Below are 26,855 nucleotides of genomic sequence, written 5' to 3' on the forward strand. Positions count from 1 at the left end.
ATGGGGTACCGGGGCTGCAGCGCACAGCGCAGTGGCTGCAGCGTGGGTGCAATGTGGGCGCCCTGGGGTGCAGTGTGGGTGCCTGGGGTGCAATGTGGGTGCAGTGTGGGTGCAGTGTGGGTGCTCAGGGTGCAGTGTGGGTGCAGTGCAGGTGCAGCGTGGGTGCTCAGGATGCAGCATGGGTGCAGTGTGGGTGCTCGGGGTGCAGCATGGGTGCAGTGTGGGTGCTCAGGGTGCAGCGTGAGTGCAGTGCAGGTGCAGCATGGGTGCTCAGGATGCAGCATGGGTGCAGTGTGGGTGCTCAGGGTGCAGCATGGGTGCAGCGTGGGTGCAGTGTGGGTGCTCGGGGTGCAGCGTGGGTGCAGTGCAGGTGCAGCATGGGTGCTCAGGGTGCAGCGTGGGTGCAGTGTGGGTGCTTGGGGTGCAGCGTGGGTGCTCAGGGTGCAGCGTGGGTGCAGTGCAGGTGCAGCATGGGTGCTCAGGGTGCAGCATGGGTGCAGCATGGGTGCTCGGGGTGCAGCGTGGGTGCAGTGTGGGTGCTCGGGGTGCAGTGTGGGTGCTCAGGGTGCAGCGTGGGTGCAGTGTGGGTGCTCAGGGTGCAGCGTGGGTGCAGTGCAGGTGCAGCATGGGTGCTCAGGGTGCAGCCTGGGTGCAGTGTGCGTCCCTAGGGTGCAGCCTATGCGCAGCACGGGGTACCGGGGCTGCAACGCGCGGCGCAATGACTGCAACGCGGGCGCAATACGGGTGCTCCGGGTGCAACGGACCTGCAGCGAGAACACCCGGGCTGCGGCGGGCGATACCCCCGAGCACCCACGGTGCCGACGGGTGCCGGCAGGTCGACGCCGGAGCTACGGAAGGAGCGCTCGCGGGACGCGGCGCGGTGCCGGCGCAGCCGGGAGACGGAGGTCTTCTACCAGCTGGCGCACACCCTGCCCTTCGCCCGCGGCGTCAGCGCCCACCTCGACAAGGCCTCCATCATGCGCCTCACCATCAGCTACCTGCGGGTCCACCGCCTCCTCGCCGCCGGTGAGCCCCCCGCCGCGGGACCTCCCGGGGGGTCCCAAACACCCAAGGGACCTCCTTGGACCTCCCAGGCACTCGTGGGACCTCTTCAGATCACCTGGGACCCCCAGGCACCCAGGGGATCTCTTAGGACCTTCATGGGGCTTCCTGAGATCCCCAAACACCCATGGGACATCCTGGGGCCTCCAGGCACCCATGGGACCTCTTCAGATCTTCAGGGACCTCCTGGGGCCTCCTGAGATCCCCAAACACCCATGGGACTTCTTGGGGCCTCTAGGCACCCATGGGACCTCTTGGGGCCTCCTGGGACCCCCAGGCACCCGTGGGACCTCTTCAGATCACCTGGGACCCCCAGGCACCCAGGGGATCTCTTAGGACCTTCCTCATGGGGCTTCCTGAGATCCCAAACACCCATGGGACTTCTTGGGGCCTCTAGGCACCCATGGGACCTCTTGGGGCCTCCTGGGACCCCCAGGCACCCGTGGGACCTCTTCAGATCACCTGGGACCCCCAGGCACCCAGGGGATCTCTTAGGACCTTCCTCATGGGGCTTCCTGAGATCCCAAACACCCATGGGACTTCTTGGGGCCTCTAGGCACCCATGGGACCTCTTGGGGCCTCCTGGGACCCCCAGGCACCCATGGGACCTCTTCAGATCACCTGGGACCCCCAGGCACCCAGGGGATCTCTTAGGACCTTCATGGGGCTTCCTGAGATCCCCAAACACCCATGGGACTTCTTGGGGCCTCTAGGCACCCATGGGACCTCTTGGGGCCTCCTTGGACCTCCCAGGCACCCGTGGGACCTCTTCAGATCACCTGGGACCCCCAGGCACCCAGGGGATCTCTTAGGACCTTCATGGGGCTTCCTGAGATCCCCAAACACCCATGGGACTTCTTGGGGCCTCTAAGCACCCATGGGACCTCTTGGGGCCTCCTGGGACCCCCAGGCACCCATGGGACCTCTTCAGATCACCTGGGACCCCCAGGCACCCAGGGGATCTCTTAGGACCTTCAGGGACCTCATGGGGCTTCCTGAGATCCCAAACACCCATGGGACTTCTTGGGGCCTCTAGGCACCCATGGGACCTCTTGGGGCCTCCTGGGACCCCCAGGCACCCATGGGACCTCTTCAGATCACCTGGGACCCCCAGGCACCCAGGGGATCTCTTAGGACCTTCATGGGGCTTCCTGAGATCCCCAAACACCCATGGGACTTCTTGGGGCCTCTAAGCACCCATGGGACCTCTTGGGGCCTCCTGGGACCCCCAGGCACCCATGGGACCTCTTCAGACCACCTGGGACCCCCAGGCACCCATGAGACCTCTTAGGACCACCTGGGACCTCATGGGGCTTCCTGGGATCCCCAAACACCCATGGGACATCCTGGGGCCTCCAGGCACCCATGGGACCTCTTCAGACCTTCAGGGACCTCCTGGGGCCTCCTGAGATCCCCAAACACCCATGGGACTTCTTGGGGCCTCCAGGCACCCATGGGACCTCTTGGGGCCTCCTGGGACCCCCAGGCACCCATGGGACCTCTTCAAACCTCCTGGGACCCTCAGGCACCCATGGGACCTCCTGGGGCCTCCTGAGATGCCCAAACACCCATGGGACTTCTTGGGGCCTCTAAGCACCCATGGGACCTCTTGAGGCCTCCTGGAACCCCCAGGCACCCATGGGACCTCTTGGGGCCTCCTGGGACCCTCAGGCACCCACGGGACCTCCTGGGGCCTCCTGAGATCCCCAAACACCCATGGGACATCCTGGGGCCTCCAGGCACCCATGGGACCTCTTCAGACCTTCAGGGACCTCCTGGGGCCTCCTGAGATCCCCAAACACCCATGGGACTTCTTGGGGCCTCTAGGCACCCATGGGACCTCTTGGGGCCTCCTGGGACCCCCAGGCACCCATGGGACCTCTTCAAACCTCCTGGGACCCTCAGGCACCCATGGGACCTCCTGGGGCCTCCTGAGATGCCCAAACACCCATGGGACTTCTTGGGGCCTCTAAGCACCCATGGGACCTCTTGAGGCCTCCTGGAACCCCCAGGCACCCATGGGACCTCTTGGGGCCTCCTGGGACCCTCAGGGACCCATGGGACCTCTTAGGACCTCCTGGGACCCCCGGGGGACCTCCTGGGGCCTCCTGAGATCCTCAAACACCCATGGGACTTCTTGGGGCCTCCAGGCACCCATGGGACCTCTTAGGACTTCCTGGGACCCCTGTGGGACTTCCTAGGGCTTCCTGGGGTCCCCAAACACCCATGGGACCTCCTGGGACCTCCCAGGCACCCATGGGACCTCTTCAGACCACCTGGGACCCCCAGGCACCCATGGGACCTCCTGGGGCCTCCTGAGATCCCCAAACACCCACGGGACTTCTTGGGGCCTCTAGGCACCCATAAGACCTCTTGGGGCCTCCTGGGACCCTCAGGCACCCATGGGACCTCCTGGGGCCTCCTGAGATCCCCAAACACCCATGGGACTTCTTGGGGCCTCCAGGCACCCATGGGACCTCTTAGGACCTTCAGGGACCTCCTGGGGCCCCCCTGAGATCCCCAAACACCCATGGGACCTCCTGGGGCCTCCAGGCACCCATGGGACCTCTTAGGACCTTCAGGGACCTCCTGGGGCCTCCTGAGATGCCCAAACACCCATGGGACTTCTTGGGGCCTCTAGGCACCCATGGGACCTCTTGGGGCCTCCTGGGACCCTCAGGGACCCATGGGACCTCTTCAGACTTCCTGGGACCCCCATGGGACCTCCTAGGGCTTCCTGGGGTCCCCAAACACCCAGGGGACCTTCTGGGACCCCCAGGCACCCATGGGACCTCTTCAGACCTTCAGGGACCTCCTGGGGCCTCCTGAGATCCCCAAACACCCATGGGACCTCCTGGGACCCCCAGGCACCCACAGCCCCCCCCAGCACCCCCAGCCCCCCTCAGCACCCTGGGGACCCCCAAGCACCCCCAGCCCCCCCTGAGCACCCACAGCCCCCCTCAGCACCCTGGGGACCCCCAAGCACCCCCAGCCCCCCCAAGCACCCACAGCCCCCCTCAGCACCCTGGGGACCCCCAAGCACCCCCAGCCCTCCTAAAGCACCCTGGGGACCCCCAAGCACCCCCAGCCCCCCCCAAGCACCCACAGCCCCCCTCAGCACCCTGGGGACCCCCAAGCACCCCCAGCCCCCCCCAAGTACCCACAGCCCCCCTCAGCACCCTGAGGACCCCCAAGCACCCCCAGCCCCCCCAAGCACCCACAGCCCCCCTCAGCACCCTGGGGACCCCCAAGCACCCCCAGCCCCCCCCCAAGCACCCCCAGCCCCCCGCAGCACCCTGGGGACCCCCAAGCACCCCCAGCCCCCCCCAAGCACCCACAGCCCCCCCTCAGCACCCTGGGGACCCCCAAGCACCCCCAGCCCCCCTCAGCACCCTAGGGACCCCCAAGCACCCCCAGCCCCCCCCAAGCACCCACAGCCCCCCCTCAGCACCCTGGGGACCCCCAAGCACCACCAGCCCCCCTCAGCACCCTGGGGACCCCCAAGCACCCCCAGCCCCCCCCCCAAGCACCCACAGCCCCCCCTCAGCACCCTGGGGACCCCCAAGCACCCCCAGCCCCCCCCAAGCACCGCCAGCCCCCCTCAGCACCCTGGGGACCCCCAAGCACCCACAGCCCCCCTCAGCACCCTGGGGACCCCCAAGCACCCTCAGCCCCCCCTGAGCACCCACAGCCCCCCCAAGCACCCTGGGGACCCCCAAGCACCCCCAGTCCCCCCCAAGCACCCCCAGGCCCCCTCAGCACCCTGGGGACCCCCAAGCACCCCCAGTCCCCCCCAAGCACCCCCAGCCCCCCTCAGCACCCTGGGGACCCCCAAGCACCCCCAGCCCCCCCCAAGCACCCACAGCCCCCCTCAGCACCCTGGGGACCCCCAAGCACTCCCACCCCCCCCCGAGCACCCACAGCCCCCCTCAGCACCCTGGGGACCCCCAAGCACCCCCAGCCCCCCCCAAGCACCCACAGCCCCCCTCAGCACCCTGGGGACCCCCAGCACCCCTAGCCCCCCCCCAAGCACCCCCAGCCCCCCTCAGCACCCTGGGGACCCCCAAGCACCCCCAGCCCCCCCAAGCACCCTGGGGCCCCCTAAGCACCCTGGGGACCCCCAAGCACCCCCAGCCCCCCTAAAGCACCCTGGGGACCCCCAAGGCCCCCCAGCCCCCCCTGAGCACCCACAGACCCCCTCAGCACCCTGGGGACCCCCAAGCACCCCCAGCCCCCCTCAGCACCCTGGGGACCCCCAAGCACCCCCAGCCCCCCCCCCAAGCACCCACAGCCCCCCTCAGCACCCTGGGGACCCCCAAGCCCCCCCAGCCCCCCTCAGCACCCTGGGGACCCCCAAGCACCCCCAGCCCTCCCTGAGCACCCACAGCCCCCCTCAGCACCCTGGGGACCCCCAAGCCCTCCCAGCCCCCCCAGGACCCCCAGCCCCCCTCAGCACCCTGGGGACCCCCAAGCACCCCCAGCCCCCCCAAGCACCCTGGGGACCCCCAAGCACCCCCAGCCCCCCCCAAGTACCCACAGCCCCCCTCAGCACCCTGAGGACCCCCAAGCACCCCCAGCCCCCCCAAGCACCCACAGCCCCCCTCAGCACCCTGAGGACCCCCAAGCACCCCCAGCCCCCCCAAGCACCCACACCCCCCCTCAGCACCCTGGGGACCCCCAAGCACCCCCAGCCCCCCCCCAAGCACCCACAGCCCCCCTCAGCACCCTGGGGACCCCCAAGCACCCCCAGCCCCCCCCAAGCACCCACAGCCCCCCCTCAGCACCCTGGGGACCCCCAAGCACCCCCAGCCCCCCTCAGCACCCTAGGGACCCCCAAGCCCTCCCAGCCCCCCCAGGACCCCCAGCCCCCCTCAGCACCCTGGGGACCCCCAAGCACCCCCAGCCCCCCCCAAGCACCCACAGCTCCCCCTCAGCACCCTGGGGACCCCCAAGCACCCCCAGCCCCCCCCAAGCACCCACAGCCCCCCCTCAGCACCCTGGGGACCCCCAAGCACCCCCAGCCCCCCTCAGCACCCTGGGGACCCCCAAGCACCCCCAGCCCCCCCCCCAAGCACCCACAGCCCCCCTCAGCACCCTGGGGACCCCCAAGCCCCCCCAGCCCCCCCCAAGCACCGCCAGCCCCCCTCAGCACCCTGGGGACCCCCAAGCACCCACAGCCCCCCTCAGCACCCTGGGGACCCCCAAGCACCCCCAGCCCCCCCTGAGCACCCACAGCCCCCCCAAGCACCCTGGGGACCCCCAAGCACCCCCAGTCCCCCCCAAGCACCCACAGCCCCCCTCAGCACCCTGGGGACCCCCAAGCACCCCCAGCCCCCCCCCAAGCACCCCCAGCCCCCCTCAGCACCCTGGGGACCCCCAAGCCCCCCCAGCCCCCCCCAAGCACCCCCACCCCCCTCAGCACCCTGGGGACCCCCAAGCACCCACAGCCCCCCTCAGCACCCTGGGGACCCCCAAGCCCCCCCAGCCCCCCCCAAGCACCCCCACCCCCCTCAGCACCCTGGGGACCCCCAAGCACCCCCACCCCCCTCAGCACCCTGGGGACCCCCAAGCACCCACAGCCCCCCTCAGCACCCTGGGGACCCCCAAGCACCCCCAGCCCCCCTCAGCACCCTGGGGACCCCCAAGCCCTCCCAGCCCCCCCCCCCCAGCCCCTGGGCCCCCCCCCACCCCGGTGACGCGCCCATCGCCCAGGCGCCTGGGCGGCGGCGGCGGAGGAGGTGGATGGGTGCTACCTGAAGGCGCTGAGCGGCTTCGTGATGGTGCTGAGCGAGGCGGGGGACATGATCTTCCTCTCCGAGAACGTCAACCGCCTGCTGGGGCTCAGCCAGGTGGGTGCTGCTGAGGGTGCTGGGGCGGGTGCTGGGGCGGGTGCTCGGGCGGGTGCTCGTGTGGGTGCTCGTGCCAGGGTGCTCGTGTGGGTGCCCGTGCAAGGGTGCTGGGGCGGGTGCTGGGGCGGGTGCTCGGGCGGGTGCTCGGGCGGGTGCTCGTGCCAGGGTGCTCGTGTGGGTGCTTGTGCCAGGGTGCTCGTGCAAGGGTGCTGGGGCGGGTGCTGGGGCGGGTGCTCGGGTGGGTGCCCGTGCAAGGGTGCTGGGGCGGGTGCTGGGGCGGGTGCTCGGGCGGGTGCTCGGGTGGGTGCCCGTGCAAGGGTGCTGGGGCGGGTGCTGGGGCGGGTGCTGGGGCGGGTGCTCGTGCCAGGGTGCTCGTGCAAGGGTGCTGGGGCGGGTGCTTGGGCGGGTGCTCGGGTGGGTGCTCGTGCCAGGGTGCTCGTGTGGGTGCCCATGCAAGGGTGCTCGTGCAAGGGTGCTGGGGCGGGTGCTCAGGTGGGTGCTCGGGTGGGTGCTCGTGCCAGGGTGCTCGTGTGGGTGCCCGTGCAAGGGTGCTTGTGCCAGGGTGCTTGTGCAAGGCCCCATGCGAGGGTGCTCGTGTGGGTGCTTGTGTGGGTGCTCGTGCCAGGGTGCTCGTGCGAGGCCCCATGCGAGGGTGCTCATGTGGGTGCTCGTGCCAGGGTGCTCGTGCAAGGGTGCTCACGTGAGGGTGCTCGTGTGGGTGCTCATGTGGGTGCTCGTGCAAGGGTGCTCGTGTGGGTGCTCGTGCCAGGGTGCTCGTGCAAGGGTGCTCACGTGAGGATGCTCGTGTGGGTGCTCATGTGGGTGCTTGTGCCAGGGTGCTCGTGCAAGGGTGCTGGGGCGGGTGCTCGGGCGGGTGCTCGGGTGGGTGCTCGGGTGGGTGCTTGTGCCAGGGTGCTCGTGTGGGTGCCCGTGCAAGGGTGCTCGTGCCAGGGTGCTCGTGCAAGGGTGCTCACGTGAGGGTGCTCAGGTGGGTGCTCAGGTGGGTGCTCGTGCAAGGGTGCTCGTGTGGGTGCCCATGCCAGGGTGCTCATGTGGGTGCCCATGCAAGGGTGCTCGTGCAAGGGTGCTGGGGCGGGTGCTGGGGCGGGTGCTGGGGCGGGTGCTCGTGCCAGGGTGCTCGTGTGGATGCCCGTGCAAGGGTGCTCGTGCGGGTGCTCAGGTGGGTGCTCGTGTGGGTGCTCGTGCCAGGGTGCTCGTGCCAGGGTGCTCGTGTGGGTGCCCGTGCAAGGGTGCTCGTGCAAGGGTGCTGGGGCGGGTGCTCGTGTGGGTGCTCGTGTGGGTGCTTGTGCCAGGGTGCTCGTGCCAGGGTGCTTGTGTGGGTGCCCATGCAAGGGTGCTCGTGCAAGGGTGCTTGTGTGGGTGCTCGTGTGGGTGCTTGTGCCAGGGTGCTCGTGCCAGGGTGCTCGTGTGGGTGCCCGTGCAAGGGTGCTCGTGCGAGGCCCCATGCGAGGGTGCTTGTGTGGGTGCTCGTGTGGGTGCTCGTGCCAGGGTGCTCGTGCGAGGGTGTTCGTGTGGGTGCTCGTGCCAGGGTGCTCGTGCAAGGGTGCTCATGTGTGGGTGCTCGTGTGGGTGCTCATGTGGGTGCTCGTGCAAGGGTGCTCATGTGGGTGCTCGTGTGGGTGCTTGTGCCAGGGTGCTTGTGCGAGGCCCCATGCGAGGGTGCTTGTGTGGGTGCTCGTGTGGGTGCTCGTGCCAGGGTGCTCGTGTGAGGGTGCTTGTGTGGGTGCTCGTGCAAGGGTGCTCGTGTGGGTGCTCGTGCCAGGGTGCTCGTGCAAGGCCCCATGCGAGGGTGCTCGTGTGGGTGCTCGTGCCAGGGTGCTCGTGTGAGGCCCCGTGCCAGGGTGCTCGTGTGGGTGCTCGTGTGGGTGCTCGTGCAAGGCCCCATGCGAGGGTGCTCGTGTGGGTGCTCGTGCCAGGGTGCTCGTGTGAGGCCCCGTGCCAGGGTGCTCGTGTGGGTGCTCGTGTGGGTGCTCGTGCAAGGCCCCGTGCCAGGGTGCCCGTGTGGGTGCCCGTGTGTGTGCTCGTGCAAGGCCCCGTGCCAGGGTGCCCGTGTGGGTGCTCGTGTGGGTGCTCGTGCGAGGCCCCGTGCCAGGGTGCCCGTGTGGGTGCTCGTGTGGGTGCTCGTGTGGGTGCCCGTGCGGGTGCTCGTGCGAGGCCCCGTGCCAGGGTGCCCGTGTGGGTGCTCGTGTGGGTGCTCGTGCAAGGCCCCGTGCCAGGGTGCCCGTGTGGGTGCCCGTGTGTGTGCTCGTGCAAGGCCCCGTGCCAGGGTGCCCGTGTGGGTGCTCGTGTGGGTGCTCGTGCGAGGCCCCGTGCCAGGGTGCCCGTGTGGGTGCTCGTGTGGGTGCTCGTGTGGGTGCCCGTGTGGGTGCTCGTGCGAGGCCCCGTGCCAGGGTGCCCGTGCGGGTGCTCGTGCGAGGCCCCGTGCCAGGGTGCCAGGGTGCCCGTGCGGGTGCTCGTGCGAGGCCCCGTGCCAGGGTGCCAGGGTGCCCGTGCCCCCCCAGCTGGAGCTGATCGGCCACAGCGTCTTCGACTTCGTGCACCCCTGCGACCACGAGGAGCTGCAGGACGTGCTCAGCCCCCGGCAGGGTGAGGCCCGGGCCCCCCCACCCCCCGGGGCCCCCCCAACCCCCCGGGACCCCCCCAGCACCCCCGGGGCCCCCCAAACCCCCGGGGCCCCCCCAAACCCCCGGGATCCCCCCAAGCCCCCAGGACCCCCCCAGCACCCCCGGAGCCCCCCAAACCCCCGGGGCCCCCCCAAACCCCCCGGGACCCCCCCAGCACCCCCGGGGCCCCCCAGCACTGCCCAGGACCCCCCAAACCCCCTGGGACCCCCCAAACCACCCAGGACCCCCCCAGCATCCCCCAGACCCCCCAATCACCCCTGGACCCCCCCAAACACCCCTGGGCCCCCCAAACCCCCAGGGCCCCCCAAACCCCCTGGGACCCCCCAGACACCCCCCAGACCCCCCAGCACCGCCTGGACCCCCCAATCACCCCTGGGACCCCCCCCAAACACCCTTAGCCCCCCCCCCAGCACCTTCCAATGACCCTCAGCACCCCTGGGACACCCCCAAACACCCCTGGCCCCCCCCTCAGCACCTTCCAACAACCCCCAGCACCTCTGGGACCCCCCCAAACACCCCTGGGACCCCCCCAAACACCCCTGGGCTCCCCCTTCAGCACCCTCCAATGACCCCCAGCACCCCTGGCACCCCCCCAATCACCCCTGGGTCTCCCCCAAACACCCTTAGCACCCCCCCCCAGCACCTTCCAATGACCCCCAGCACCTCTGGGACCCCCCCAAACACCCTTGGGACCCCCCCAACCACCCCTGCCCCCCCCCCAGCACCTTCCAATGACCCCCAGCACCCCTGGGACCCCCCCAAACACCCCTGGGCCCCCCCTCAGCACCCTCCAACGACCCCCAGCACCCCTGGGACCCCCCCAAACACCCCTGGCCCCCCCCCCCAGCACCTTCCAACGACCCCCAGCACCTCTGGGACCCCCCCAAACACCCTTGGGACCCCCCCCAACCACCCCTGCCCCCCCCCCAGCACCTTCCAATGACCCCCATTACCCCTGGGACCCCCCCCAAACACCCTTGGGACCCCCCCAGCACCCCTGGGACCACCCCAAACACCCCTGCCCCCCCCCTCAGCACCTTCCAACAACCCCCAGCACCCCTGGGACCCCCCCAAACACCCCTGGGCCCCCCCCCAGCACCTTCCAACGACCCCCAGCACCTCTGGGACCCCCCCAAACACCCTTGGGACCCCCCCAACCACCCCTGGGCCCCCCCCCAGCGCCTTCCAATGACCCCCAGCACCCCTGGGACCCCCCCAAACACCCTTGGGCTCCCCCTTCAGCACCCTCCAATGGCCCCCAGCACCCCTGGGACCACCCCAAACACCCCTGCCCCCCCCCCAGCACCTTCCAACAACCCCCAGCACCCCTGGGACCCCCCCAAACACCCCTGGGCTCCCCCTTCAGCACCTTCCAACAACCCCCAGCACCCCTGGGACCCCCCCAAACACCCCTGGGACCCCCCCAGCACCTTCCAACGACCCCCAGCACCTCTGGGACCCCCCCAAACACCCTTGGGACCCCCCCAACGACCCCTGCCCCCCCCCGCAGCACCTTCCAATGACCCCCATTACCCCTGGGACCCCCCCCAAACACCCTTGGGACCCCCCCAGCACCCCTGGGGCTCCCCTGGCACCCCCCCCCCCGGCCGCCCTGACCCCGGCCCCCCCAGCGGTGCCGCGGCGGCGGGGGGAGCGCTCGGGGCGCAGCTTCTCCCTGCGGATGAAGAGCACCCTGACGGGGCGCGGGCGCTGCCTCAACCTCAAGGCGGCCTCCTGGAAGGTGGGGGGACCTGGGGGGACCTGGGGGGACCTGGGGGGACGTGGGGGGACGTGGGGGGACCTGGGGGGACCTGGGGGACCTGGGGGGATGTGGGGGGACCTGGGGACCTGGGGGGACCTGGGGGGACATGGGGGGACCTGGGGGACCTGGGGGGACCTGGGGGGACATGGGGGCACCTGGGGGACCTGGGGGGACCTGGGGGGACGTGGGGGGACGTGGGGGGACGTGGGGGACCTGGGGGGACCTGGGGGGACCTGGGGGGCCTGGGGGGACCTGGGGGACCTGGGGGACCTGGGGACGTGGGGGGACCTGGGGGGACCTGGGGGGACCTGGGGGACCTGGGGGGACGTGGGGGGACCTGGGGGGCCTGGGGGGACCTGGGGACGTGGGGGGACCTGGGGGGACCTGGGGGGACCTGGGGGACCTGGGGGGACGTGGGGGGACCTGGGGGGACCTGGGGGGACCTGGGGGACCTGGGGGGACGTGGGGGGACCTGGGGGGCCTGGGGGGACCTGGGGGACGTGGGGGGACGTGGGGGGACCTGGGGGGACCTGGGGGACCTGGGGGGACGTGGGGGGACCTGGGGGGACCTGGGGGGACGTGGGGGACCTGGGGGGACGTGGGGACATGGGGGGACCTGGGGGGACGTGGGGGGACGTGGGGGGACCTGGGGGGACATGGGGGACCTGGGGGGACCTGGGGGGACCTGGGGGACCTGGGGGGACGTGGGGACATGGGGGGACCTGGGGGACCTGGGGGGACATGGGGGGACCTGGGGGGACGTGGGGGGACGTGGGGGGACCTGGGGGGACGTGGGGGACCTGGGGGGACGTGGGGGGACGTGGGGGACCTGGGGGGACCTGGGGGGACGTGGGGGGACGTGGGGGGACCTGGGAGACCTGGGGGGACATGGGGGGACGTGGGGACCTGGGGGGACCTGGGGGGACCTGGGGGACCTGGGGGACCTGGGGGGACGTGGGGGGACATGGGGGACGTGGGGGGACGTGGGGGGACATGGGGGGACATGGGGGGACGTGGGGGACCTGGGGGACCTGGGGGGACCTGGGGACGTGGGGGACCTGGGGGGACGTGGGGGGACCTGGGGGACCTGGGGGGACGTGGAGGGACATGGGGGACCTGGGGGGACATGGGGGGACGTGGGGGGACCTGGGGGGACCTGGGGGGACGTGGGGGGACATGGGGGACCTGGGGGGACCTGGGGGGACCTGGGGGGACATGGGGGGGCATGGGGACCTGGGGGGGCCTGGGGGGACATGGGGGGACGTGGGGACCTGGGGGGACATGGGGGGACGTGGGGGGGCATGGGGACCTGGGGGGACGTGGGGGGACATGGGGGGACAGGGGGATGGGGGGGGGCATGGGGGACATGGGGGGACTTGGGGGGACTTGGGGACCTGGGGACACATGGGGACATGGGGACGTGGGGACGTGGGGGGACTTGGGTGGACGTGGGGACATGGGGACGTGGGGATGTGGGGATGGGGGGGACATGGGGGGACATGGGGACATGGGGACATAGGGGGTATGGGGGGACACGGGGGACACAGCCCCCCGCGGGGGTGACGGGGGGGGGAGTCCCTAAAGGTTTGGGGTCCCCCCCCAGGTGCTGCACTGCGCGGGGCACATGCGGTCGTACGCGGGGGCGGGGGGGGGGACCCCCCGCTGCGCTGCCTGGTGCTGATCTGCGAGGCCATCCCCCACCCCGGGGCCATCGAGGCCCCCCTGGGCTCGGGCACCGTCCTCAGCCGCCACTCCATGGACATGAAGTTCACCTACTGCGACGACAGGTGGGGGCTGCGCCCCAAAACCCTGCACCCCAAAACCCTGCGCCCCAATATCCCTGCGCCCCAAAACCCCTGCGCCCCAAAACCCCTGCGCCCCAAAACCCCTGCGCCCCAATATCCCTGTGCCCCAAACCCCTGCGCCCCACACCCCATGTCCACTCCATGGACATGAAGTTCACCTACTGCGACGACAGGTGGGGGCTGCGCCCCAAAACCCTGCACCCCAAAACCCTGCGCCCCAATATCCCTGCGCCCCAAAACCCCTGCGCCCCAAAACCCCTGCGCCCCAAAACCCCTGCGCCCCACACCCCATGTCCACTCCATGGACATGAAGTTCACCTACTGCGACGACAGGTGGGGGCTGCGCCCCAAAACCCTGCACCCCAAAACCCCTGCGCCCCAAAACCCTGCACCCCAAAACCCTGCACCCCAATATCCCTGCACCCCAAAACCCCTGCGCCCCAAAAACCCTGCGCCCCAAAACCCTGCGCCCCACACCCCATGTCCACTCCATGGACATGAAGTTCACCTACTGCGACGACAGGTGGGGGCTGCGCCCCAAAACCCTGCACCCCAAAACCCCTGCACCCCAAAATCCCTGCGCCCCAAAACCCCTGCGCCCCAAAAACCCTGCGCCCCAAAACCCCTGCGCCCCACACCCCATGTCCACTCCGTGGACATGAAGTTCACCTACTGCGACGACAGGTGGGGGCTGCGCCCCCAAACCCTGCACCCCAAAACCCTGCGCCCCAATATCCCTGTGCCCCAAAACCCCTGCGCCCCAATATCCCTGCGCCCCAAACCCCTGCGCCCCAATATCCCTGCGCCCCTAAACCTCTGCACCCCAAACCTCTGCACCCCAAACCCCTGTGCCCCAATATCCCTGCGCCCCAAAACCTCTGCGCCCCAAACCTCTGCACCCCAAACCTCTGCACCCCAAACCCCCTGCGCCCCAAAACCTCTGCACCCCAAACCTCTGCACCCCAAACCCCTGCGCCCCAAAACCCCTGCGCCCCAAACCCTGCGCCCCACACCCCATGTCCACTCCATGGACATGAAGTTCACCTACTGCGACGACAGGTGGGGGCTGCGCCCCAAAACCCTGCACCCCAAAACCCTGCACCCCAATATCCCTGCACCCCAAAACCCCTGCGCCCCACACCCCATGTCCACTCCATGGACATGAAGTTCACCTACTGCGACGACAGGTGGGGGCTGCGCCCCAAGACCCTGCACCCCAAAACCCTGCACCCCAATATCCCTGTGCCCCAAACCCTTGCACCCCAAAAACCCTGCACCCCAAAACCCCTGCGCCCCACACCCCATGTCCACTCCATGGACATGAAGTTCACCTACTGCGACGACAGGTGGGGGCTGCGCCCCAAAACCCTGCACCCCAAAACCCTGCACCCCAATATCCCTGCACCCCAAAACCCCTGCGCCCCACACCCCATGTCCACTCCATGGACATGAAGTTCACCTACTGCGACGACAGGTGGGGGCTGCGCCCCAAGACCCTGCACCCCAAAACCCTGCACCCCAATATCCCTGTGCCCCAAACCCTTGCACCCCAAAAACCCTGCACCCCAAAACCCCTGCGCCCCACACCCCATGTCCACTCCATGGACATGAAGTTCACCTACTGCGACGACAGGTGGGGGCTGCGCCCCAAAACCCTGCACCCCAAAACCCTGCACCCCAATATCCCTGCACCCCAAAACCCCTGCGCCCCAAAAACCCTGCGCCCCAAAACCCCTGCGCCCCACACCCCATGTCCACTCCATGGACATGAAGTTCACCTACTGCGACGACAGGTGGGGGCTGCGCCCCAAAACCCTGCACCCCAAAACCCCTGCGCCCCAAAACCCCTGCACCCCAAAACCCCTGCGCCCCAAAACCCCTGCGCCCCAAAACCCTTGCGCCCCACACCCCATGTCCACTCCATGGACATGAAGTTCACCTACTGCGACGACAGGTGGGGGCTGCGCCCCAAAACCCTGCACCCCAAAACCCCTGCGCCCCAAAACCCCTGCACCCCAAAACCCCTGCGCCCCAAAACCCCTGCGCCCCAAAACCCTTGCGCCCCACACCCCATGTCCACTCCATGGACATGAAGTTCACCTACTGCGACGACAGGTGGGGGCTGCGCCCCAAAACCCTGCACCCCAAAACCCCTGCACCCCAAAACCCCTGCGCCCCAAAACCCTGCACCCCAATATCCCTGCACCCCAAACCCCTGCACCCCAAAACACCTGCGCCCCAAAACCCTGCACCCCAAAACCCCTGCACCCCAAAATCCCTGCGCCCCAAAACCCCTGCGCCCCACACCCCATGTCCACTCCATGGACATGAAGTTCACCTACTGCGACGACAGGTGGGGGCTGCGCCCCAAAACCCTGCACCCCAAAACCCTGCACCCCAATATCCCTGTGCCCCAAAACCCCTGCGCCCCAATATCCCTGTGTCCCAAAACCCCTGCGCCCCAAAACCCCTGCGCCCCACACCCCATGTCCACTCCATGGACATGAAGTTCACCTACTGCGACGACAGGTGGGGGCTGCGCCCCAAAACCCTGCACCCCAAAACCCTGCACCCCAATATCCCTGTGCCCCAAAACCCCTGCGCCCCAATATCCCTGCGCCCCAAAACCCCTGCGCCCCACACCCCATGTCCACTCCATGGACATGAAGTTCACCTACTGCGACGACAGGTGGGGGCTGCGCCCCAAAACCCTGCACCCCAAAACCCTGCAGCCCAATATCCCTGTGCCCCAAAACCCCTGCGCCCCAATATCCCTGCGCCCCAAAACCCCTGCGCCCCACACCCCATGTCCACTCCATGGACATGAAGTTCACCTACTGCGACGACAGGTGGGGGCTGCGCCCCAAAACCCTGCACCCCAAAACCCTGCGCCCCAAAACCCTGCACCCCAAAACCCCTGCACCCCAAAACCCCTGCGCCCCAAAACCCCTGCGCCCCACACCCCATGTCCACTCCATGGACATGAAGTTCACCTACTGCGACGACAGGTGGGGGCTGCGCCCAAAACCCTGCACCCCAAAACCCTGCGCCCCAAAACCCCTGTGCCCCAAAACCCCTGCGCCCCAAAACCCTGCACCCCAAAACCCCTGCACCCCAAAATCCCTGCGCCCCAATATCCCTGCGCCCCAAAACCCTGCGCCCCAAAACCCTGCGCCCCAAAACCCCTGCGCCCCAATATCCCTGTGCCCCAAACCCCTGCGCCCCACACCCCATGTCCACTCCATGGACATGAAGTTCACCTACTGCGACGACAGGTGGGGGCTGCGCCCCAAAACCCTGCACCCAAAATCCCTGCGCCCCAAAACCCTGCGCCCCCAAAACCCCGCACCCCAAAACCCCTGCACCCCAAAACCCTGCGCGCCAAAACCCTGCACCCCAAAACCCTGTGCCCCAAACCCCTGCGCCCCAAACCACTGCGCCCAAACCGCTGCGCCCCCAAACCCCTGCGCCCCAAAACCCTGCGCCCCAAACCTCTGCACCCCGAAACCCCTTCACCCCAAAACCCCTGCACCCCCCTGAACCCTCCCTGCACTCCGAAACCCCTGCACCCCCCAGGCCCCTGCACCCCAAAACCCCCCACCCCTGCACCCCAGCACCCTCCGGACCCCGGCACCCCAAAACTCACCCAGCACCCCAAACCCTTCAGACCTCCCCCCCCCGCCCCTCCAAACTCCCCCAAGCACCCCCAGGAGCCCCCCAGAACCCCATAGGGCCCCCCCAGATTCCCCAGGCCCCCAAGAGCCCCCCCAAGACCCTCTTAGGCCCCCTCAACCCCATAAGTGCCCCCCAGGACCCCATAGAGCCCCCCAGGACCCCATAGAGCCCCCCCAGCACCCATAGGGCCCCCCCAGACCCCCCCAAGCACCCCCAAGAGCCCCCCAACACCCCATAGGGCCCCCCCAGACCCCCCCAAGCACCCCCAAGAGCCCCCCCAAGACCCTCTTAGGGCCCCCCTCAACCCCATAAGTGCCCCCCAGGACCCCATAGAGCCCCCCAGGACCCCATAGAGCCCCCCAGCACCCATAGGGCCCCCCCAGACCCCCCCAAGCACCCCCAAGAGCCCCTCAACACCCCATAGGGCCCCCCCAAATTCCCCCAGGCCCCAAGAGCCCCCCCAAGACCCTCTTAGGGCCCCCCTCAACCCCATAAGTGCCCCCCAGGACCCCATAGAGCCCCCCCAGGACCCCATAGGGGCCCCCCAGGACCCCATAGAGCCCCCCAGCACCCATAGGGCCCCCCCAGACCCCCCCAAGCACCCCCAAGAGCCCCCCAACACCCCATAGGGCCCCCCAGATTCCCCCAGGCCCCCAAGAACCCCCCCAAGACCCTCTTAGGGCCCCCCTCAACCCCATAAGTGCCCCCAGGACCCCATAGAGCCCCCCCAGGACCCCATAGGGGCCCCCCAGGACCCCATAGAGCCCCCCCAGCACCCATAGAGCCCCCCCAGACCCCCCAAGCACCCCCAAGAGCCCCTCAGCACCCCATAGGGCCCCCCCAGATTCCCCCAGTCCCCCAAGAGCCCCCCCAAGACCCTCTTAGGGCCCCCCTCAACCCCATAAGTGCCCCCCAGGACCCCATAGGGGCCCCCCAGGACCCCATAGAGCCCCCCCAGCACCCATAGGGCCCCCCAGACCCCCCCAAGCACCCCCAAGAGCCCCACAACACCCCATAGGGCCCCCCCAGACCCTCCCAAGCACCCCCAAGAGCCCCCCCAAGACCCTCTTAGGGCCCCCCTCAACCCCATAAGTGCCCCCCAGGACCCCATAGAGCCCCCCAGGACCCCATAGGGGCCCCCCAGCACCCATAGGGCCCCCCCAGACCCCCCCAAGCACCCCCAAGAGCCCCCCAACACCCCATAGGGCCCCCCCAGACCCCCCCAAGCACCCCCAAGAGCCCCCCCAAGACCCTCTTAGGGCCCCCCTCAACCCCATAAGTGCCCCCCAGGACCCCATAGAGCCCCTCCAGGACCCCATAGGGGCCCCCCAGCACCCATAGGGGACCCCCAGCCCCCCAAGGGCCCCCCCCCGGGGTCGGGGGGCCCCGGCTGAGTTGGGGTGCGCAGGATCGGGGAGGTGGGGGGTACACCCCCGAGGAGCTGCTCGGCTGCTCCCTCTACGAGTACGTCCACGCCCTCGACTCCGACACCCTCAGCAGGAGCGTCCACACCCGTGAGTGCCCCCCAAAATCCCCCCCGGCACCCCAATATCCTCCTGGGAACCCCAATATCCTCCTGGGAACCCCAACATCCACTTGGGAACCCCAACATCCTCCTGGGAATCCCATCCCCCCCCCCCTGCACTGCAACAGCCCCCCATGAAAGCCAACAACCTCCTGGGAACCCCAGCACCCCCCCTGCACCCCAATATCCTCCTGGGAACCCCAATATTCCACTGGGAGTCCCAGCATCTTCCTGGGAACCCCAACATCTCTCGTGCACCCCAATATCCTCCTGGGAACCCCAATATCCTCCTGGGAACCCCAACATCCACTTGGGAACCCCAACAACCTCCTGGGAACCCCAGCTCCCCCCTGCACCCCAATATCCTCCTGGGAACCCAATATTCCACTGGGAACCCCAGCACCCCCCTGCACCCCAATATCCTCCTGGGAACCCCAATATTCCACTGGGAGTCCCAGCATCTTCCTGGGAACCCCAACATCTCTCGTGCACCCCAATATCCTCCTGGGAACCCCAACATCCACTTGGGAACCCCAACAACCTCCTGGGAACCCCAGCGCCCCCCTGCACCCCAATATCCTCCTGGAACCCCAATATTCCACTGGGAACCCCAGCACCCCCCCTGCACCCCAACATCCGCCTGGGAACCCCAACATCTCTCGTGCACCCCAACATCCCCCTGGGAACCCCAACAACCCCCTGGGAACCCCAGCATCTCTCGTGCACCCCAACATCCTCCTGGGAACCCCAGCACCCCCCTGCACCCCAATATCCTCCTGGGAACCCCAATATTCCACTGGGAACCCCAGCACCCCCCCCTGCACCCCAACATCCGCCTGGGAACCCCAACATCTCTCGTGCACCCCAATATCCTCCTGGGAACCCCAACATCCACCTGGGAACCCCAACAACCCCCTGGGAACCCCAGCATCTCTCGTGCACCCCAACATCCTCCTGGGAACCCCAGCACCCCCCCTGCACCCCAACATCCGCCTGGGAACCCCAACATCTCTCGTGCACCCCAATATCCTCCTGGGAACCCCAACATCCACCTGGGAACCCCACAACCCCCTGGGAACCCCAGCATCTCTCGTGCACCCCAACATCCTTCCTGGGAACCCCAGCTCCCCCCTGCACCCCAATATCCTCCTGGGAACCCCAATACTCCACTGGGAACCCCAGCACCCCCCCTGCACCCCAATATCCTCCTGGGAATCCCATACTCCACTGGGAACCCCAGCACCCCCCCTGCACCCCAATATCCTCCTGGGAACCCCAATATTCCACTGGGAACCCCAGCAACCCCCCTGCACCCCAATATCCTCCTGGGAACCCCAACATCCTCCTGGGAACCCCAACATCTCTCGTGCACCCCCAATATCCTCCTGGAACCCCAATATCGACCTGGGAACCCCAAATATCCTCCTGGGAACCCCAGCACCCCCCCGTACCCCAATATCCTTCTGGGAACCCCAATATTCCACTGGGAATCCCAGCATCCTCCTGGGAACCCCAGCAACCCCCCTGCACCCCAATATCCTCCTGGGAACCCCAATATCCTCCTGGGCACCTCAATATCCTCCTGGGCACCCCTGGGGCACCCCAACATCCCGTAGGGGCACCCCTGGGCACCCCAGCATTGCCCCTATCTCCCCCTGGGGCACCCCTGGGGCCCCCTAACAATCCCCTGGCACCCCTGAACACTCCAATATGCCCCTTGGGGCACCCCAATATCCTCTCTGGGCACCCCTGGGGCACCCCAAAAATCCCCTGGCACCCCTGAACACCCAAATATCCCCATGGGGCACCCCTGGGGCACCCCAACATCCCCCCTGGCACCCCTGAACACCCCAATATCCCCATGGGACACCCCCGGGGCACCGCAACATCCCCCCTGGGCACCCCAGTATCCTCCTGGGACACCCCTGGGCACCCCAATATCCCCCCTGGGCACCCCAACATCCCCTCTGGGCACTCCTCGGGCACCCCAATAACCCCCTGGCACCCCTGAACACCCCAATACGCCCCTGGGACCCCCCTAGGGCACCGCAACATCCCCCCTGGGCACCCCAATATCCCCCCTGGGACACCCCTGGGGCACCCCAACATCCTCTCTGGGCACCCCAACATCCCCCTGGGGCACTCCAATATCCTCCCTGGGCACCCCAACATCCCCTCTGGGCACCCCTGGGGCCCCCCAACAACCCCTGGCACCCCTGAACACCCCAATATCCTCCTGGGGCACCCCGGGGCACCCCAATATCCCCCCGGGGCACCCCAACATCCCCTCTGGGCACCCCTGGGGCCCCCCAACAACCCCCTGGCACCCCTGAACACCCCACTATCCCCCTGGGGCACCCCTGGGGCACCCCAACATCCCTCTGGGGCACCCCAATATCCCCTCTGGGCACCCCTGGGCACCCCAACATCCTCCCTGGGCACCCCAACATCCCCCTGGGGCACCCAATATCCCCTCTGGGCACCCCTGGCACCCCCATATCCCCCTGGGCACCCCAACATCCCCTCTGGGCACCCCAATATCCCCCTAGGACACTCCTGGGCACCCCAATATCCCCCCTGGGCACCCCAACATCCCCCTCTGGGCACCCCAATATCCCCCTAGGACACTCCTGGGCACCCCAACATCCCCCTGGGGCACCCCAACATCCCCCCTGGGCACCCCAACATCCCCTGGGGCACCCTGGGGCACCCCAACATCCCCCCTGGGCACCCCAACATCCCCCTGGGGCACCCCAACATCCCCCTGGGCACCCCAATATCCCCCTAGGACACTCCTGGGGACCCCAATATCCCCCCTGGGCACCCCAACATCCCCCCTGGGCACCCCTGGGGCCCCCAACAACCCCCTGGCACCCCTGAACACCCCACTATCCCCCTGGGGCAACCCCCGGGGCACCCCAACATCCTCTCTGGGCACCCCAACATCCCCCTGGGGCACCCCAACATCCCCTCTGGGCACCCCTGGGCACCCCCATATCCCCCCTGGGCACCCCAACATCCCCCCTGGGCACCCCAATATCCCCCTAGGACACTCCTGGGCACCCCAATATCCCCCCTGGGCACCCCAACATCCCCCTGGGGCACCCCGGGGCACCCCAACATCCCCCTGGGCACCCCAACACCCCCTCTGGGCACCCCTGGGGGCCCCCCAACAACCCCCTGGCACCCTGAACACCCCAATATCCTCCTGGGGCACCCCCGGGGCACCCCAACATCCCCCCTGGGCACCCAACATCCCCTCTGGGCACCCCAATATCCCCTAGGACACTCCTGGGCACCCCAACATCCCCTCTGGGCACCCCAATATCCCTCTAGGACACTCCTGGGCACCCCAATATCCCCCCTGGGCACCCCAACATCCCCCTGGGGCACCCCAACATCCCCCCTGGGCACCCAACATCCCCCTGGGGCACCCTGGGGCACCCAACATCCCCCCTGGGCACCCCAACATTCCCCATGGGGCACCCCAACATCCCCCCTGGCACCCCAATATCCCCCTAGGACACTCCTGGGCACCCCAATATCCCCCCTGGGCACCCCAACATCCCCTCTGGGCACCCCTGGGGCCCCTCAGCAACCCCCTGGCACCCCTGAACACCCCGCTATCCCCCTGGGACACCCCCCCCGCGGTGTCCCCTCACTGTCCCCTCCGGGCCCCCCCCGGCGGGTGACCCACGGGTGGGGTGGTGGCCCCCGCAGTGCTGAGCAAGGGGCAGGCGGTGACGAGCCAGTACCGGTTCCTGGCCAAGCGCGGGGGGTTCCTGTGGGCGCAGACCCAGGCCACCGTCATCGCCAACAGCCGCAGCGCCCAGCCCGAGGGCATCGTCTGCCTCCACTTCGTCCTCAGGTGGGGGCGCGGGGGGGCGTGGGGGGGCGTGGGGGGCACGGGGGGCATGGGGGGCATGGGGGGCATGGAGGGAAACGGGCACGGGGGGCATGGGGGGGCGTGGGGGGCACGGGGGGCATGGGGGGGCGTGGAGGGAAACGGGCATGGGGGGCGTGGGGGGGCGTGGGAGGTACGGGGGGCATGGGGGGGCATGGAGGGAAACGGGCATGGGGGGCGTGGGGGGGCGTGGGGGGGTGGGGGAGCGTGGGGGGGCATGGAGGGGAAATGGGCATGGGGGGCGTGGGGGGGCGTGGGGGGCACGGGGGGAATGGGGGGCATGGGGGGGCGTGGAGGGAAATGGGCACGGGGGGCATGGGGGGGCGTGGGGGGCACGGGGGGCATGGGGGGGCGTGGAGGGAAACGGGCATGGGGGGCATGGGGGGGGCGTGGGGGGGCGTGGGGGGGCGCGGGGGGGGCGTGGAGGGCACAGGGGCACGGGGGGGCGTGTGGGGGCATGGGGGAAACGGGCAGGGGGGGCACGGGGGGGCATGGGGGAGCGTGGGGGGACACGGGCACGGGGGGCACGGGGGGGCGTGGGGGGAAACAGGCACGGGGGGCACGGGGGGACGTGGGGGGTTTGGGGGGGCGTGGGGGGAAACGGGCACGGGGGGGCACAGGGGAGCGTGGGGGGCGTGGGGGGTACGGGGGGACACGGGCATGGGGGGCGTGGGGGGCGTGGGGGGCGTGGGGGGCACGGGGGGCATGGGGGGGCGTGGGGGGGGCATGGGGGAAACGGGCAGGGGGCGCACGGGGGGGCGTGGGGGGGCGTGGGGGGAAACGGGCACGGGGGCACGGGGGGGTGTGGGGGACACGAGCACGGGGGGCATGGGGGCATGGGGGGGGCGTGGGGGGAAACGGGCACGGGGTCACGGGGGGGCATGGGGGGGCGTGGGGGGACACGGGCACGGGGGGCACGGGGCATGGGGGGTACAGGGGGACACGGGCATGGGGGGCATGGGGGGACACAGGGGGACATGGGCACGGGGTGCATGGGGGGGCATGGGGGGCGTGGGGGGGCGTGGGGGGAAACGGGCACGGGGGGGGAGATGGGTGGGCATGGGGGGACACGGAGGGGGACACGGGGGGGACATGGGGGGACACGGGGGGACATGGGGGAACACATGGGGACACGGGGGGGGACATGGGGGGACACGGGGGGGCGGCCCCTCTGCGCGGCGTTGGGTGCCCAGAAGTGGTGACTTGGGGGGGGGGCAGCACCCCAAACCCCGCACCTGCAGCCCCTACCGTGGGGGGGTCACAGCCCCGTGGGGGGGGTCACAGCCCCGGGGGGGAGGGGTCTCTGCCCCGTGGGGCGGGATCGCAGCCCCGGGGGGGGGTCTCTGCCCCGTGGGGGGGGGGTGTCCGTGCCCCGTCCCCCCCCCACGGGGTCTGACCCCCCCCCCAGCCGCGTGGAGCAGCGGGGGGTGGTGCTGTCCCTGGAGCAGACCCAAGGCCGGGGGGGAGGGGCGCCGCCTGCCCCCCCCCGCCCCCCGCCCCGCCCCCCCCCGACGCCGTCCTCAACCTCAGCCTGGGTGAGCACCAGTTACGGCAACTGGAGTACTGGGAGGGGGGGGATGTGGTACTGGGGGGGGCACTGGGAGGTGGGGGGGGTACTGGGAGCACTGGGAGGGGGTGATGTGGTACTGGGGGGGGGCACTGGGAGGTGGTGGGGGTACTGGGAGGGGGGGATGTGGTACTGGGGGGGGCACTGGGAGGTGGTGGGGGTACTGGGAGCACTGGGAGGGGGGGATGTGGTACTGGGGGGGACACTGGGAGGTGGTGGGGGTACTGGGAGGGGGGGATGTGGTACTGGGGGGGGTACTGGGAGGTGGGGGGGGTACTGGGAGCACTGGGAGGGGGTGATGTGGCACTGAGGGGGGGCACTGGGAGGTACTGGGAGAACTGGGAGGGGTGGTGTGGTACTGGGGGGGGCACTGGCAGGGGTGGGGGGGCCCGCGGGTGCTGGGGGGTCCCTGGGGGGGGGTTCTGGGGGTCCCCCACCCCACGTGACGGTGCGGGCAGGGGGTGGGGGGCCCGCGGGTGCTGGCCTTCGTGCGCCCAGCCCACGTCCCCGAGGCAGCGCTGCAGCGGGACCCCCGGCGCTTCTGCTCCCCCGAACTCGCCCGCCTCCTCGCCCCCATTTTTGACCCCCCCCCCGGCGCCCCCCCGCCGCCGCCCCCCGCAGCCCTCCCCGGTGAGTCCGGCCTCGGGGTTTTGGGGGGGGTCCCAGCCAGGTTTTGGGGGGGGGGGGGGGGGGTGTGGCACCTTTGAGGGGGTCTCTGGGGGGGGCCTGTGGGGGTCCCAGTCAGGTTATGGGGGTCTTAGGGGGGGTCCCTGTAGAATGGGGGGTCCCTGAGGGAACATGGGGGGTCCTTCCCAGGCTATGGGGGGGCCTGGGGGGGGGCACTTTGGGGGGGCTCATCTCAGGCAGGTTATGGGGGGGGGTCCTGGGGCGGTCCTTGGGGGGCCTTGGAGGTCCCAGTCAGGTTATGGGGGTCTAGGGGGGGTCCCTGGGGAAAATGGGGGGTCCCTGAGGGAACATGGGGGGTCCTTCCCAGGCTATGGGGGGGCCTGGGGGGGGGCACTTTGGGGGGGCTCATCTCAGCCAGGTTATGGGGGGGGGTCCTGGGGGGGGTCCTTGCGGGGCCTTGGAGGTCCCAGTCAGGTTATGGGGGTCTAGGGGGGGTCCCTGGGGAAAATGGGGGCGTCCCTGGAGGGAACATGGGGGGTCCTTCCCAGGCTATGGGGGGGCCTGGGGGGGGCACTTTGGGGGGGCTCATCTCAGCCAGGTTATGGGGGGGGGGGGGCCCTGGGGGGTCCCTGGGAGGGGTCCTTGGGGTCTTTGGAGGTCCCAGCCAGGCTATGGGGGTCTGGGGGGTCCCTGGGGAAAATGGGGGGTCCCTGAGGGAACATGAGGGGTCCTGCCCGGGCTAGGGGGGGCCCTGGGGGGGGGCACCTTGGGGGGGCTCGTTGTCTCAGCCACATTATGGGGGGGACCCTCTGGGAGAAGATGGGGGGGTCCTGGGGGTCCTTCTGAAGCTATGGAGGAGTTTGGGGGGTCCTTGGCAAGGCTGGGGGGGGTCCTGGGGTCTGGGGGGGTCCGTGGGGGGTCCTGGCCGGGGGGGGGGGATCCTGAAAGAATCCAGGGGGTTTGGGCTGGGGGGGGACTTGGGGGGGTCGTGGCCAGGCTGGGGGGGTCCCTGGGGTGGGTTTGGGGGTCCATGGCTGTGCCCCCCCCAGCCCCCCGGGGACGAGCTGCTCTTCGAGGTGCAGAAGCTCTTTGCGGGGAGCCCGGGGCCCGGCACGGCCCTGCAGGTATGGGGGGCTGGGGGGGACCCCGCGTCCCGCTGTCCCCCATCCCCCTGTCCCCCTGTCCCCCCCCGGAGCTGGCCGTGCCGGGGGGGGTGACCCTGTCCCCCCTGTCCCCCCCGAACCTGGCCGTGCCGGGGGGGGTGACCCTGTCCCCCTGTCCCCCTTGTCCCCCTGTCCCCACCGGATCTGGCCATGCTGGGGGGGGGGTGATCCTGTCCCCCCTGTCCCCCCATCCCCCCTGTCCCCCCTGGACCTGGCCGTGCCGGGGGGGTGACCCTGTCCCCCTTGTCCCCCCTGTCCCCCCCGTCCCCTTGTCCCCCTGTCCCCCCATCCCCCTGTCCCCCCCGGATCTGGCCATGCGGGGGCGGGTGACCCTGTCCCCCTTGTCCCCCTTGTCCCCCTGTCCCCCCTGTCCCCCTGTCCCTCCTGTCCCCCCTATCTCCCTGTCCCCCCTGTCCCCCCCGGACCTGGCCGTGCCGGGGGGGTGACCCTGTCCCCCTTGTCCCCCTGTCCCCCCCATCCCCCTGTGCCCCCCCGGACCTGGCCATGCGGGGGGGGTGACCCTGTCCCCCTGTCCCCCCTGTCCCCCTGTCCCTCCTGTCCCCCCTATCCCCCTGTCCCCCTGTCCCCCCGGACCTGGCCGTGCCGGGGGGGTGACCCTGTCCCCCTTGTCCCCCCTGTCCCCCCTGTCCCCCCCCGTCCCCCTGTCCCCCCATCCCCCCTGTCCCCCCCGGACCTGGCCGTGCCGGGGGGTGACCCCGTCCCCCCGACCCCCAGGCGTCCCCCCTGGACCTGGCCATGCTGGCCCCCTACATCCCCATGGACGGCGACTTCCAGCTGGGGCGGGGCCGAGGCGCCGCGGGGGCGGGGCCCGCGTCCTCCCGGCCCCGCCTCCGCGGCCGCGGCCCCGCCCCCGCGCCCCCGCGCCCGCAGCTTCCCCGGTCGCGGCTCCGCCCCCTCCCGCCCTGCCCCGCCCTCCCGCGCTGGGGCAGCGATCCCGCTCTCGGCCCCGCCCTGACGCCCCGCCCCGCCAGGAAGAGGTGGGCGGGGTCGCGGGCGGGGGCGGGGATAAGAGGCGGGGACTAGTGGGGCGGGGGGACTGATTGGAGAGGGGCTTGGGGGCGGGCTTGCTGGGGGAGGGGCTTGCTGGGGGAGGGGCTTGTTAAGGGAGGAGCTTGTTAGGGGAGGGGCTTGTGGGGGCTCGTTAGGGGAGGGGCTTGCTGGGGGTGGGGCTAAGGGGGCGGGGCGGGGCTTATGCTGGGTAGGGCTGATGGGGATGGGGCTTGTGAGGACGGGTGGGCGTGGCGTGGGCG

General features: G+C 70.2%; 1 protein-coding gene across 1 annotated transcript; it reads left to right on the forward strand.

Moving 5' to 3' along the window:
* On the forward strand, positions 1–26,560 carry HIF3A (hypoxia inducible factor 3 subunit alpha). Its single transcript, XM_075139474.1, is given in 12 exon segments — positions 1–5; positions 836–1,026; positions 6,775–6,911; positions 9,434–9,518; positions 11,188–11,297; positions 12,922–12,952; positions 12,955–13,116; positions 18,217–18,312; positions 22,044–22,191; positions 23,636–23,762; positions 24,253–24,424; positions 26,535–26,560. Coding segments are annotated over 12 exon segments (1,290 nt in total).
* Positions 26,561–26,855: the final 295 nt, after the last annotated feature.

The sequence above is a fragment of the Calonectris borealis genome, unplaced genomic scaffold (assembly GCF_964195595.1).
Source record: "Calonectris borealis unplaced genomic scaffold, bCalBor7.hap1.2 HAP1_SCAFFOLD_289, whole genome shotgun sequence".
NCBI lineage: Eukaryota > Metazoa > Chordata > Aves > Procellariiformes > Procellariidae > Calonectris > Calonectris borealis.